This window comes from Natrix helvetica (genome assembly GCF_964273705.1).
Source record: "Natrix helvetica genome assembly, chromosome: 1".
Taxonomy (NCBI): Eukaryota; Metazoa; Chordata; class Lepidosauria; order Squamata; family Natricidae; genus Natrix; species Natrix helvetica.
This window is the reverse complement of record NC_138548.1, coordinates 241,141,062-241,155,665: the sequence shown is the minus strand read 5'-3', so window position 1 is coordinate 241,155,665 and position 14,604 is coordinate 241,141,062. Positions and strand designations below refer to the sequence as shown.

Genomic DNA, 14,604 nt, shown 5'->3' with positions numbered 1-14,604 from the left:
TGTTCTTCCCAAATATGGTCAGTTAGAAAATATTTAATACTTCCCTATAGACACTGAAGATGGTTAGAATTCAAACCTGAAGGATATTCCCAAAGTGATTTGGGAAAAGGAGTGGGAGAAGCAGAATGGAAACTTCCTCCTTCTCTGTGGCTCTTCTTAGTGCTGACTTGGTATTGACTTTCTGAATTGGATTACCGTATTTTTCGGAGTATAAGACACACCAGAGTATAAAACGCACCAAGATTTTGAAGAGGTACTTTTTTAAAAAAGTTTTTGCTGGCCTCTGCTGGCCTCCCAAACCCTCTACACACATCATTTTTTGTCAAAAACAGGGCATGCCTAGCTTTTAGGAGGCTTGTAGAGTGCTGTTGCGGGGGGGGGGGGGGGGAAGAACGAGCAAAAAATGGCCCGTTCTTTGCCAAAACACAGGGCATGCATAGCTTTTAGGAGGCTTGTAGAGTGCTCCTGGTGGCTGAAGTGGGGGAGCAAAAGCGAGCAAAAAACAGCCCATTTTCCACTCATGTTTGCCCTCCCCAACCCCCAGGAGTACTTTGCAGGCCTCCCAAACCCTCTGCACGTCCATTTTTGTAAAGGAGGCGGGGTTTGGGGAGGCCAAAAATGCTGTATTCAGTTTATAAGACGCACCCAGATTTTCACCCTCTTTTTTTGTGGGAAAAAGGTGTGTTGTATAGTCCAAAGAGGAAAGAAGGAGTTGACTTAGGGCTTTGGCAATACAGACACTTAAACATTTTAGGATGCAGACTGAGGCTCTTGGAACTGCATCGTGGAAGGCCATGGAGTCCAGTCTTTTCTAAGAGCACATATATTAGATGGGGGTGAAGGATCTGATGGGTCATAAGACCTTGCAGCTTTGGGTTATAGCCAGTGACCTAGAGTATTTAAGTTAGATCTAGAACTGGTTTGAATTGTAAACTTCTTGTTTGTCCTGATGCAAGGGACAGCACACTGTTTCTTAAAAACAGGAAAGCATGATATTCTTTTTTAAAAATATCCTTATCCTGTCCCCAGACCATTGCAAAGACAACATCAGATCATTTTTGGTCACTTTGTCAACATTAATTTCCTACCTCTGCCAGCAGTTGTGGGCTGTGCAGTCTTCCTGCTAATTTACATTTCCTTGTCTAATGTTGAGCTTAGAAAAGATAAAGTGGGAACCAGTGAGTTATGTACAAGTTGTCTTTTGAGCTTTAGTTAAAATCACTTTCTTGCACAACTTATGTCTACACTCTTTAAACATCGGTACATAAGCCTAGAGCTAGTTTTCTTTGGAATTGCATGCTTGTTTTGTCCACTTTTGCTGATGGGGTGGACATGTCCTTGATTTAATTCTCTGTTCTTTTTTCACAGGGCTAGATCTGGTGCCTCTTTGTGTTACGTTCTTTGTTTGTTTCTGGGAAGTGCAATATGGAATCATAGCAGGGGTGATGGTTTCCGGAATCCTCCTGCTCTACCCCCTCGCCAGGCCTCGGATAAAGGTTAATTTTTAATTCACTGAGTCACACAGAGTCTGGAGAAGGCTATTTCCTTGGGCCAGAAAACAATATTGGTAGCCATACATAACTGATTGTAAAAAAATTCTGTTTTGTTTCTATCTGCTCTGATTGATTGGGATCTACTTAGGGGGAAACAGGTAATGATTCACTTAGGCCAGTGATGGCGAACCTATGGCACACGTGCCACAAGTGGCACGCGGAGCCATTTGTCAGGACACGCGAGGTGCTGCCCTGTCAGCTGAGTTCACCTTTTTAAAAGCCATTTTTCGCCCTCCCCAGGCTCCAGAGGCTTTATAGGAGCCTGGGGAGGGTGAAAAGAGCCTCCCCCACCCTCCGGAGGCTTCAGGGACCGTCTGGAGGCTTCCCTGAAGCCTTTGGAATGCTTAAAACAAGCCTCCCAGCAAACTGGAAGTGACTTCTCTGACGCCTTCGGAGCACTTAAAACGACCCTCCGAGCAAACCGGAAGTGACTTCCGGTTTGCTCGGAGGGTGGTTTTAAGCGTTCCGAAGACTTCAGGGAAGCCTCCGGACGGTCCCTGAAGCCTCTGGAGGGCCTCTGGGAGGTGGGGAAGCTCTTTTCACCCACCCCAGGCTCCTATAAAGCCTCTGGAGCCTGGGGAGGGCGAAAAAAGCCTGTAAAAATGGGGGGGGTGTCGCGCGTTGTGCGCGCATGCGTACTGGGGGGGATCGCGCATCGCATTATGGGTGCGGCACGCCTGCACACGACCCCCCTGCACTCCCCCCACTTGTGGCACGCGAGCCAAAAAAGGTTCGCCATCACTGACTTAGGCAATGTTATTAGATAATAATGTCAGCATTTATATATAACAGGAATATGTATAAATTTGTATCTCTTTATTCCTGTTCAATTTTCAATTCTACTGAGACTTTTTCTCTAAGAGATACTATTTAACCATTGAGACAATAAATGATTTCATAAGTACTGGTACATCAAGTAACATTGTGATGACTCTGAACTTACTCAACTCCCTTTGGATTCCTTGTCATGATATCTTCTTCCACCTTTTTCTCCAGGTTGTGAGGGACAAGACAATAATCGTAAAGCCCGAGAATGGCCTTCAATTCCCTGCAATTGATTTCCTCCGGGATACTGTACACAAGCAAGCTCTATCAGGTAAATTGTGTGTGCAAACTTCCTGAAATGAAGTTGAGTGCTTCTTGAGTGCTTCTGGAAAAAATAATTGCTCTATGAGGTTACCTCCATTTCTTTCAACAGAGAGTACATAAGATTTCAAGAATGTTTCAGTATATCAGTATGCCTTTTGAGGAAATGACCATAATACGTATGTCAGGCGTTCTAAATACCATGCAGAATTAAATCATTGTCCAAGGCAAAGTTATCCTTAAAGGTCCAATTTATTCATGCAGGCAAGTTAGTACATTTATGGAATTCCAACTCTAATGTTCTTCCTGGAATTCCACACAGTTGAAAGTTCATGATCTATCCCCACACCCCATAATCCAACACATGTTCCAATCATCATCTTCCATGCTGGCATCTACACCCCTCTGCTTCCAGTCAGGTGTCGAGGTGCAGAGACAAAAGATGACCTTGGCTTCTATAAAAGAATGTCAACAATACATTCCACAAATCCTACTTCTTTCTATTCCCCCCTCCCAACTACTACACTAATGAAACACATAGAAAATTATAAGAAAGTGTGGCAGGCCAAAGATCCTAAAAAGAACATAACTACAGGCTAGTTATAGATATTAGGACCAAATGAGAAGGGTTTCCAGTTAACAGTTCTTGAGCTGAACAGATGGAACTTCAGAATAGATATTTGAACAAACATACATAGTAGAATAAAGATTTTAATCTTAATAATAATAATAATAATAATAAAAAAATATTTATTTCTTAGCCGCACCCTCTCCCGAAGGACTCGGGGCGGCGTACAACAAAACATAGGAAATAAATATATAGACAAACATACATATACCAAAAACATATACCAAGACATATACAAAACATATACTAGGAGGAGGCGAACTGGTAAATAAAAACAAGTAAAAACACAATGTTTAAAAACCCCTAAGTAAATTAATAAATAAAAAACCCGTCAGGAGCGATATGATTGGATCAGAGTTGAGCCAGGCCAGCAACTTGAAATAGGTGGGTCTTGAGCTTTACACGAAAGGAGCGGAGGTCAGAGGTATTCCTAATATCTGGGGGAGGTCATTCCACAGGGCTGGGCCCGCCACAGAGAAGGCTCTACTCCTAGGCGCCGCCCCCCGGCACTGCCTGGTGGACGGCACCTGGAGGAGACCCTCTCTGTGCGAGCGGATTGGTCGCAGGGATGTATGGGGCAGAATACGATCCCGCAGGTAACTAGGTCCTGAGCCATGGAGCGCTTTGAAGATCGTTATCAAAACCTTGAAACGCACCCGATAGACCACAGGAAGCCAGTGCAGCTCGCGCAGGAACGGTGTCACATGGGAGTACCTAGTACTCCCCATAATTACCCGCGCGGCTGCGTTCTGGACCAACTGTAGCCTCCGGGTGCATTTCAAGGGAAGCCCCATGTAGAGAGCGTTACAGTAGTCCAAGCGAGACGTCACCAGCGCATGAGTGACCATGCATAAGGCGTCCCGGTCCAGTAGGGGGCGCAATTGGCGCACCAGGCGAACCTGGTGGAACGCCCCCCTTGCCACGGCTGTCACATGGTCATCCATGGACAGCCGGGCATCCAGGAGGACGCCCAAATTGCGCGCCCGCTCCATGGGGGCGAGTTGAATGCCCCCGATGGCCAATGATGGAATTAATTGGCTGAACCGGGGAGCCGGTACCCACAGCCACTCAGTCTTGGAGGGGTTGAGTTTGAGTCGGTTGTCATCCATTCAGACCCGTACGGCTTCCACACACCGGGACATCACTTCGACGGCCTCGTTGGGGTGGTTCGGGGTGGAAAAGTACAGCTGAGTATCATCAGCGTACAGATGATATCCCACCCCGAAACTACGGATGATCTCACCCAGCGGCTTCATATATGTGTTGAACAGGAGTGGCGAGAGGACCGACCCCTGTGGCACCCCACAAGTAAGGGGGCGTAGGGTCGACCTCTCCTCCCCTGCCAACACACGCTGTGTCCGGCCAGAAAGGTAGGAGCCGAACCACCGCAGAATGGTGCCCCGGACCCCTAACCCCTCCAGCCGGCGCAGCAGGATACCATGGTCGATGGTATCAAAAGCCGCCGAGAGGTCTAATAGGACCAGGATAGAGGAGCAACCTCTATCTCTGGCCCTCCAGAGATCATCCACCAACGCGACCAAGGCCGTCTCCGTGCTGTGACTGGGGCGGAAGCCGGACTGGCGCGGGTCTAGATAATCATTTTCCTCCAGATGTCGTGGAAACTGGTAAGCCACCACACTCTCTACAACCTTCGCCAGAAAGGGAAGGTTGGAGACAGGACGATAATTGGCCAGCTCCAAAGGGTCCAGGGAAGGCTTCTTGAGCAAGGGTCTCACCACCGCCTCTTTCAAGGCGGCCGGGAGAGACCCCTCGCTCAACGAAGCGTTCACTAGGCCCAGGAGCCAGTCTCGTGTAACCTCCCAGGATGCCAGTACAAGCCAGGAGGGGCACGGGTCCAATAAACATGTGGTGGGTCGCAGTCGTCCACGCATTCTGTCCAAATCCTCGATGGCAACCAAGTCAAACTCCTCCCAGGTCGAATCCTCAAGACTCGCCACGGACGTCTCCGTAGAACCACTGACAGGGACCCAATCCCTCCGGATTTGAGAGATTTTATCCTGCAGATATTTCCCAAATTCCTCTGCTCTGCCCTGTAGAGGGGCCTCCCGCGGCCTCTGAAACAAGAGGGAGCGGGACACCCGAAACAGGGCAGCAGGGCGGTTCTCTGCGGATGCAATGAGAGTGGCACAGTATTGGCGTTTGGCCACTCTCAATGCCACAAGGTACGTCCTTAAGTGGGCTCGTGCCTGTGTTCGATCAAATTCGGAACGGGAGGATCTCCAACGACTCTCTAGGCGTCTCTTGCGGCATTTCATCACCCTTAGCTCCTCGGTAAACCAAGGGGCCAGGGTGGATCGTTGCCGCCGGAGAGGCCGCAAAGGCGCCACCCAGTTCAAGGCCCCGGTAGTCGCAGTATTCCACACGACCACCAGGTCCTCTACCCGGGGGCGGGTCAGGGTTACAGGTGGTGGCCCAAGCTCCATCTGGAACCTATCCGGTTCCATCAGGCGCCTGGGGCGGAACCATCTAATGCTTTCCGGTTCCGCCTCCCCGCAGCGGGAGGTAGCACCAGGGAAGTCAAGACGAAGGAGTGAGTGATCTGACCATGACAGGGGAGTGATGGTTAAATCCCCTCCTCCCAGATCACTCAACCACTGGCCAGAGACAAAAACGAGGTCCAGGGTGTGACCTCCCTCGTGTGTCGGGCCCTGAATCAATTGAGTCAGGTCCATGGCTGTCGTGGAAGCCATGAACTCCCGAACCCCCTCTGATGCTTCTCCCATCGATGGCAGGTTAAAATCCCCCATAACTAATAAAATGAACCACGTCCTTCATTGGTGAGAAAAGCACATCGCCTGGCCAGATTCTCTTGCAAAGACCTTGTATGTATGCTAGCTCCTTGACTGATCTCTTTCTTGCGTTCTTGTTTTCTGATTTCTTTTCTTTGAAGGACAGGATGATGTGTTGGTGGTGGTGGTGCTGGGCAATGTGAGAACGCTCATCTGCCCCACATTTACCAAGAGATGGAAGTGGCCTGAGGAAGAAAGTTGCAGCAACTTATTCCTGCCTCTTTCAATGGTCTTCCTAAATGTCCAAGTGCTAGAAAAAGTAGGATATATGGCCTGCGAGGAATGCTGTGGGAGGATGTCCTCTTCCCCATCATGGCCTTTTATGAAACAGTCTGTCTTCTCCCAAAGTGCACTCTGAAATGTCTTGGACCTCCCACAGGTCGTAGACAGTCAGTTCAACCAAGTATGCTGCCATTAAGGAGGATTATAGTTCCAAAGTACCAGGAAAGGCGGGGAAAGCCATAATACATGTGGTGGCAGCCTGATCCAGGAACCTATGTAGCTCCCCCAACTATCAACCTGATTACCAAAAGAGAAAACTGGATGATTTTGAGTTTTCTCCTCCCTCCTTTTCTATTTAGGAAGAGACCAGCACACTCTCTCTTGCAATTTTGTTTTATCATTTTTTCCAGAAACACACCAAATTCTGATAACGATAAATCAGGACCTCATGGTGATTTACAGAAGATTTGTAAGCTGTGTACAGTGTCCTGTTTATGTATGGATGTTATTGTGCTTAGCTCTTGGTTTTCAGTAGCTAATTGCTTTTGTCCCTTGGCACTTGGTTCGCTCAAGGTTCTTGTCAAAAACACAACCCAACAAACACGAAGCACGGAGACTGATATTTCTATAATAATATACAAGGTTCTTAGTCTTTTGCTCTTTCCAATTTTTCTTGGAACTGCAATGTGAGTAGATTAGACTAAGATGTGTGGCCTGCTCTATACCAGTGATGGCTGTGGAGGGAATTGAATCTGTGTCTCTATACAGATCCAAATTGTAAGTTTTCACAGCTTCATGCCCTCAAAGAATCATACTTCTACTTTTTGGATTGCTAAGCAGCTTGAATTGGTGGTATGACTCCTGAGAGTTGGAATCTAGCGCATTGTGGAGGCAAAGATGAGCCTATGTGATTTTATAATTTAGTCCATATTGGTCAACTTACATTTCTATACATTTATTGATATTAGTTCAATAAATTATATTACTTGAGTCTTTGAATGTATTTTTTTCTTTTCATTTCCAGTTTTAATTGTTATAACTTCCTTCTATGGCATCAGGGATGCGGTGGCTCAGTGGCTAAGATGCTGAGCTTGTTGATCACAAAGGTCGGCAGTTAGGCGGTTCGAATCCCTAGCGCTGCATAACGGAGTGAGTTCCGTTACTTGTCCCAGCTTCTGCCAGCCTAGCACAGTGGTGGGCAACCTTTTTTTTCAACTGAGCCAAATCTCGCCAAAACCACGATTGAAATTTATTTTGAGAGCCACATTTTTAAAACCGAAAATACATAGGATGGTACACTGTTTTTAGTTTCAATAAGTTTTTATTGAGAATATTCTGCATGCAAGTATCCACATAGGTCGGGAGGATACAAATAACACAACTAATAAAACAAAAACTTTAGAACGATATTATTTATCGATAACGTTAAATTCCGTAAAATTTGCCTTACAATGTAGAGAAAATTACATCCTGACAATGACTGACAAAGTCACAACCACTAATGTGAACATTGGCCTTGCATTTCCTTGGATAGTTTGAGTAAGTCAGGTTTGTATGTTGTTGTTTTTAATTTCATCTCTCTCTCCCACTTTCTTTCTTTTTTTCTTTTTCTTTCTCTCTCTCTCTCTGGCTCTTCGTCTCTCTCTCCCTCCCTCCCTCTCTGTCTCCCTCTGTCATTTTCTCTGGGTGTCTATCTGTCTGTCTCTCTCTCTGTATCTCTGTCTCTCTCTCCTCCTTCCCCCATCTCTGTCACTCTGTGTGTGTGTGTGTGTGTCTGTCTCTCACTCACTCTGTGTGTGTGTGTGTCTGTCTCTGTCTCTCCCTCTGTCTCTCTCCCCTCCCTTCCTCTCTCTCTGTCACTCTGTGTATGTGGGTGTGTCTGTCTCTCACTCATTCACTTAATCACTCACTCTGTGTGTGTCTCTCTGTCTGTCTGTCTATCTTTCTCTCCCTCCCTCCCCCTCTCTGTCTCTCTCTGTCTGTCTGTGTGTGTGTGTGTCTGTCAGTCTCTCTCTGATTCCCTCCCTCACTCCCTCTCTCTGTTCCTCTCTCTGTCTGTCTGTCTCACTCACACACACACACACACTGTGGTCACCTTGTTGAGTGTTCCAATCATATTTGAAACACTCAACAACTGGCCTGCATTTATGGTATTTTGCAGCATTCTGCAGTCATAGGACCAATTTTGGTCCTATGACTGCAGAATGCTGCAAAATACCATAAATGCAGGCCAGTTGTTGAGTGTTTCAAATGTGATTGGAACACTCAACAAGGTGACCACAGTGTGTGTGTGTGTGTGAGTGAGACAGACAGACAGACAGACAGAGAGAGGAACAGAGAGAGGGAGTGAGGGAGGGAATCAGAGAGAGACTGACAGAGTCTGACAGAATCAGAGAGGTACTTTTAACTACCTGGCAGCGGCGTTTTGCCTTGGGGGGCTCCTCAGAACATCCCAAGACTTCGGAGGGAAGCTTACAGCCCGGAGCAGGAGCAAAGCCCCTTTCCCAACTGGCCCTTCGTCCCTCGGAACGCTTCGGAGGGAAGCTTCTGCAAAAGCCCGGGCGAGTGACAACAAGTTCCCGCCGTTACGAAGTCTCCGAGGCTGTAATTTTCTGAGCTGTGCGCGCGCGCCTGTTTTCCACGGCGTAGAGCAGCGGCGAGATTCTGCACGGCGAGCGATGATTCCGGGGGCCATCCGGGAAGATGAGGAACGCGAGGGGGGACCCTGCCCCCCCACTGATGGCCTCCGGAATCATCGCTCGCCGCTGCTCCATGCCGTGGAAAACAGGCGCGCGCGCACAGCTCAGAAAATTACAGCCTCGGAGACTTCGTAACGGCGGGAACTTGTTGTCACTCGCCCGGGCTTTTGCAGAAGCTTCCCTCCGAAGCCCGAGAGGAGGGAGGGGAGCGGGCGCCCGGCACACAGAAGAGCCGCATTAAAGGGTGTAAAGAGCCGCATGTGGCTCGCGAGCCGCGGCTTGCCGACCACTGACCTAGCAGTTCGAAAGCACGTAAAAATGCAAGTAGAAAAATGGGGACCACCTTTGGTGGGAAGGTAACAGCGTTCCATGCGCCTTCGACATTTAGTCATGCCGGCCACATGACCATGGATATGTCTTCGGACGGCGCGGGCTCTTCGGCTTTGAAACAGAAATGAGCACCGCCCCCTAGAGTTGGGAACAACTAGCACATATGTGTGAGGGGATCCTTTACCTTTTACCATCTATGTCAGATCAAGCTTATATTGGGAAAAACTCTGCTAAAGATAGCTAATTTTATATTAAATAATAAAAACTGGATGATTTGAATTTTGAAAGGTTCTTTAATTTACATTAAAAATTATGTAATTTGGGGGAGATGGATGCAAAACTTCCAAAAATTGTGAACCTAGAAGATTTATAAAATGTTCTTCCATTGTTTTATTTTTTCAAATCTGGACGATCAAAATATCAATCTGTTAATTCAGCTAAGAGTCGGTCTGCATAAGGCAGGGGTGTCCAAACTTGGGAACTTTAAGACTTGTGGACTTCAACTCCCAGAATTCCCCAGCCAGCCGGCTGGGGAATTCTGGGAGTTGAAGTCCACAAGTCTTAAAGTTCCCAAGTTTGGACACCCCTGGCATAAGGCTTTCATTCTTTTTGCACACATAATATTATCTTCCTTCAGAACCACAGCGACGCAATGTCATCCTGGACTGCAGCCACATCAGCCACATTGACTATACTGTAGTACTGGGTCTGTCGGAACTTCTGCAGGAATTCCAGCTCCGGGAACTTTGCTTGATCTTCATTGGCTTGCAGGTGGGAGTGTGTCTGGGAGTTGGGGAGGGTGGGGGTGTGGGAGCAAATGTAAATTGCAGCTGGATAATTTAACTTTAAAAAGGCTTAGACAATTTTTATTTTGTAAAAAGACAATATTGTTTAGTGACAAAGTCAGTGGTGGGTTTCAAATTTTTTGGGAACCTACTCTGTGGGTGTGGCCTCCTTTGTGGGAGTGGCTTGTTGGCCATGTGACCTGGTGGGAGTGGCTTGGCAGTCATGTGACCAGGTGGGCATGGCTAACTTGGAAAATGTGGTGAAACTCACTTAACGATGCTCTTGCTTAGCAACCAAAATTTTGGGCTCAATTGTGGTCATAAGTTCTTTTTCTTTCTTTCTTTCATCTCTCTCTCCCACTTTCTTTTTTTCTTTTTCTCTCTCTCTCTGGCTCTTTGTCTCTCTCTCCCTCTCTCCCTCTCTGTCTCCCTCTGTCATTTTCTCTGGGTGTCTATCTGTCTGTCTCTCTCTCTGTATCTCTGTCTCTCTCTCCTCCTTCCCCCATCTCTGTCACTCTGTGTGTGTGTGTCTGTCTCTCACTCACTCTGTGTGTGTGTGTGTGTGTCTGTCTGTCTCTGTCTCTCCCTCTGTCTCTCTCCCCTCCCTTCCTCTCTCTCTGTCACTCTGTGTATGTGGGTGTGTCTGTCTCTCATTCATTCACTTAATCACTCACTCTGTGTGTGTCTCTCTATCTTTCTCTCCCTCCCTCCCCCTCTCTGTCTCTGTGTGTGTGTGTGTGTGTGTGTGTGTGTGTCTGTCAGTCTCTCTGATTCCCTCCCTCACTCCCTCTCTCTGTTCCTCTCTCTGTCTGTCTGTCTGTCTCACTCACACACACACACACTGTGGTCACCTTGTTGAGTGTTCCAATCACATTTGAAACACTCAACAACTGGCTTGCATTTATGGTATTTTGCAGCATTCTGCAGTCATAGGACCAAAATATATGCTTTTAACCATATATTTTGGTCCTATGACTGCAGAATGCTGCAAAATACCATAAATGCAGGCCAGTTGTTGAGTGTTTCAAATGTGATTGGAACACTCAACAAAGTGACCACAGTGTGTGTGTGTGTGTGAGTGAGACAGACAGACAGAGAGAGAGAGGAACAGAGAGAGGGAGTGAGAGAGGGAATCAGAGAGAGACTGACAGAGTCTGACAGAATCAGAGAGGTACTTTTAACTACCTGGCAGCGGCGTTTTTCCTTGGGGGGCTCCTCAGAACATCCCAAGACTTCGGAGGGAAGCCTCCAGCCCGGAGCAGGAGCAAAGCCCCTTTTCCAACTGGCCTTTCCTCGCTTGGAGGGCTTCGGAGGGAAGCTTCTGCATAAGCCCGGCCAAGTGACAACAAGTTCCCACCGTTACGAAGTCTCCGAGGCTGTAATTTTCTGAGCTGTGCGCGGGCGCCTGTTTTCCACGGCGTGGAGCAGCAGCGAGGTTTGTGTGGCCGGCAATCACTCCAAATGCCATCCGGGAAGACGAGGAACGCGAGGGGGGACCGTTGACGGCCTCCGCAATCATCGCTCGCCTCGCAGAGCCTCGCTGCTGTTCCACGCCGTGGAAAACAGGCGCGCGCGCACAGCTCAGAAAATTACAGCCTCCGAGACTTCGTAACGGCGGGAACTTGTTGTCACTCACCCGGGCTTTTGCAGATGCTTCCCTCCGAAGCGTTCTGAGGGAAGAAAGGCCAGTTGGGAAAGGGGCTTTGCTCCTGCTCCGGGCTGTAATTGCGCCTATGTTTTCCACAGCGTGGGGCCGCGGCCAGAAGACAAGGAACAGCAGTGGCAGCGGGGAGTCAGCCCCGATGCAAAAAACGCCAAGGGGGCGGGGCAGGAAATTACTTCCGGGTTCATTCTTCAACCGGATCGCGCAATCTGGTGCGATCCGGTAGAAACCCACCACTGGACAAAGTATATAGTTTTCATGTAGAAGATTTTAACCCTTGGGGATAAGGAGAATGAATACAGATAGTCCTTGACTTACAACCACAATTGAGCCCCAAATTTCTGTTGCTAAATGAAATATTTTACAACCTTCCTTGCCACAGTTAAGTGAATCACTACAGTTAATAACTTATTAACACAGATGTTAAGTGAATTTAGCTTCCCTCTTGATTTTGCTTGTCAGATGGTCGCATCATATGACCCTAGGACACTGCATCTGTAATAAATATGAGTCAGTTGCCAAGCATCTGAATTTTGAGCATGTGAACATGGGGATGCTGCCTTTTTTCTTAAGTGTGAAAAATGGTCATAACTCTTTTTCCAGTGCTGTTGTAACTTCCAACAGTCACTAAATGAATTGTTGTAAATCGAGGACTGCTTGTGCTCTCAATTAGCATCCCCTCTAGCTTTTACTAAGTGACATCCTGCTGGCTAGGAATATTGATATGTGCAACCGTAATGTATCTACACAGCGGAATGACGGATTTAGTTGTAGTGTTGTTTCCTATATAGTCTGATATAGAATAGCCACATATATTCATAAACATACACCAACAGTGAAGTTTCTGAAACAAAATTCTCAGTGTCTCTCTAGAATATAGTCTGCATGTTCAAGTTATATAAGCTGTTTTGTAACTCAGCCCACTGAGTTAACTAGCACTGTATTATTTCCTTTGACCCAGAAATTTGTCTAATCCTCTCTTTTAGCCAGAGAAACAAAGGGTGCAACTTGAAAATTTAGATAAGCAAGGGATCTGTTTTGCCCTTGAACCCATCCACCCTTCCTCCCTCCCACTTCGAAAAGCTCTTACGAAAAAACAACAGCTGATAATAATTCTCCCATTGTCCTTCATGCCCACAGGCTCACGTGCTTGAAATCTTCCAGGCTGCTGACTTGAAGGGCTTCCGTAATTTTTCCACCCTAAATGATGCAGGTAGTTTCTTTAGATATTGAGTATTCAGGATTGTGGTCCTTTGCCATATAATCTGACATTCTCATTTTCAGAAAAAAAAATTATTTCCCAAACTGTACTCTTACCAATTGAAAAGGCAGTATAGATAGTCCTTGTTTAACAACTACAGTTGGGACCAACAATTCTGTGATTAAGCCTTGTAGTTGTTGAGCAAGACATCAGGTGATGGCAACTTACAATTTTACCGCAGCTTCTCCATTGACTCAGCTTGTCGGAAGCTGGCTGGAAAGTATGCAAATAGCATTTGTGATGACTAGGATGGGTTGAAAGTTACTTTTTCAGTATGGTCCTAATTTTGAATGAGTGCTAAACAGGGTAGTTGTTAAATTGAAGACTATCTATATAAACTCTCGGAAGAAGATGCATACTGTGAGGTGTAGTCTAACCCTCAGCCTCAACAATGGAACAGAACAAAAAGAAACATGAGGGGAGCAGAATGCAACCAGAAGTAAATTATAAGCAGATTGTTAGTTGGGGCCAGTTTACTGCTTTCTTGCTGGGCAGGAGTGATTCAGCTACCTAGAGCCTCTTAAATAACTTGCTATGCCAGAGTCCAGCATTATTTTTTCCTTGCTCCTGCAGTTCTTAAGATAAAGGAAGATCAGAATAGAAGTATTTTCTTATAGGAGAAGAAATAAGATCTACATTAAATGAAAGGATAACAATGTTTGAATTAACAGAGGCAATTAAGAGATAAATGTGATGATCCCAGCAGGGAACTCCGCGTTTTGAGGAATTTCTTACTTACACTTAAGATAATTCAGATCCAAAAGCAACAAGAAGCTTGATTAAATGTCCTATATTATCGGTTGATTTAATGGTTTTTAAGTCATCTGATTTTAATTTTTGTGCATGTGGCTTGGACATAACAGATCTCTTATAAACACGGTACAAATGAATTCTATTTTTATATATTATTTACGTGTTCTTTTGGCTTTTAATCCTTAGATTGTCTAAAACAAGCAAGAGTTAAGTTATGGAAATTACAGTGTATCAGATTCATAGCATAATGTATATTTTCTGTTGTAGAAAGAAGTCTTGGAGAGTTGTACGTTGCCACTGAAGACATGCTGAGTGACAACAGCAGCGTACTAACTACAACTGGGATCATCCAGTGAAGGAAGTGAGCTCAATTATGACTGTGTCTGTCCAGTAGGAGAACCTCAGACTGGAGGATGAAGCTTTGGTTCCATAGAATGGTTTAATAGACCCTTAGCAGAGTCTGCAGCCACTCTATGATTTACGGGCATTAATACACATCTCAAGTCAGGATTCAGAATTCATGGGCACTTTGGAATTTTTTAAATAGGAAAAATGAGGAACTTCAACTGAACAAATAAAGATTCAAATAAAGAGTTGAAAATCATTTCAGGGATCTAGGAAAAACTTGTGAAATCAGTGTGGATTAAATACTTCTATGACTGTAACTTATCACATGGGTGCTTTTAACATTTCTGAAATTAATGATATTATTAATGGAACACTATTCTTCAGAATTGCACTGTCTATGGCACATGGTTTCCAGCTATATGCTGTAATCTCTAATATTCATTTCAGTAAAAACGGAAATGTTAGA

At 46.1% G+C, this 14,604-nt stretch overlaps 1 protein-coding gene across 4 annotated transcripts in view; it reads left to right on the top strand.

Moving 5' to 3' along the window:
* Positions 1–14,381, top strand: part of SLC26A11 (solute carrier family 26 member 11) — a 28,031-nt gene extending 13,650 nt beyond the window's left edge. For 3 of the 4 annotated variants that reach the window (XM_081935745.1, XM_081935748.1, XM_081935746.1), the window contains 5 exons: positions 1,369–1,496; positions 2,550–2,649; positions 9,966–10,099; positions 12,917–12,989; positions 14,058–14,381. In XM_081935745.1, coding sequence (XP_081791871.1) covers positions 1,369–1,496; positions 2,550–2,649; positions 9,966–10,099; positions 12,917–12,989; positions 14,058–14,146 — 524 coding nt within the window. In that variant the 3' untranslated portion in view covers positions 14,147–14,381. The remainder of the gene's footprint in view (positions 1–1,368; positions 1,497–2,549; positions 2,650–9,965; positions 10,100–12,916; positions 12,990–14,057) is intronic. The other variant, XM_081935747.1, reaches the window with a different exon arrangement.
* Positions 14,382–14,604: the final 223 nt, after the last annotated feature.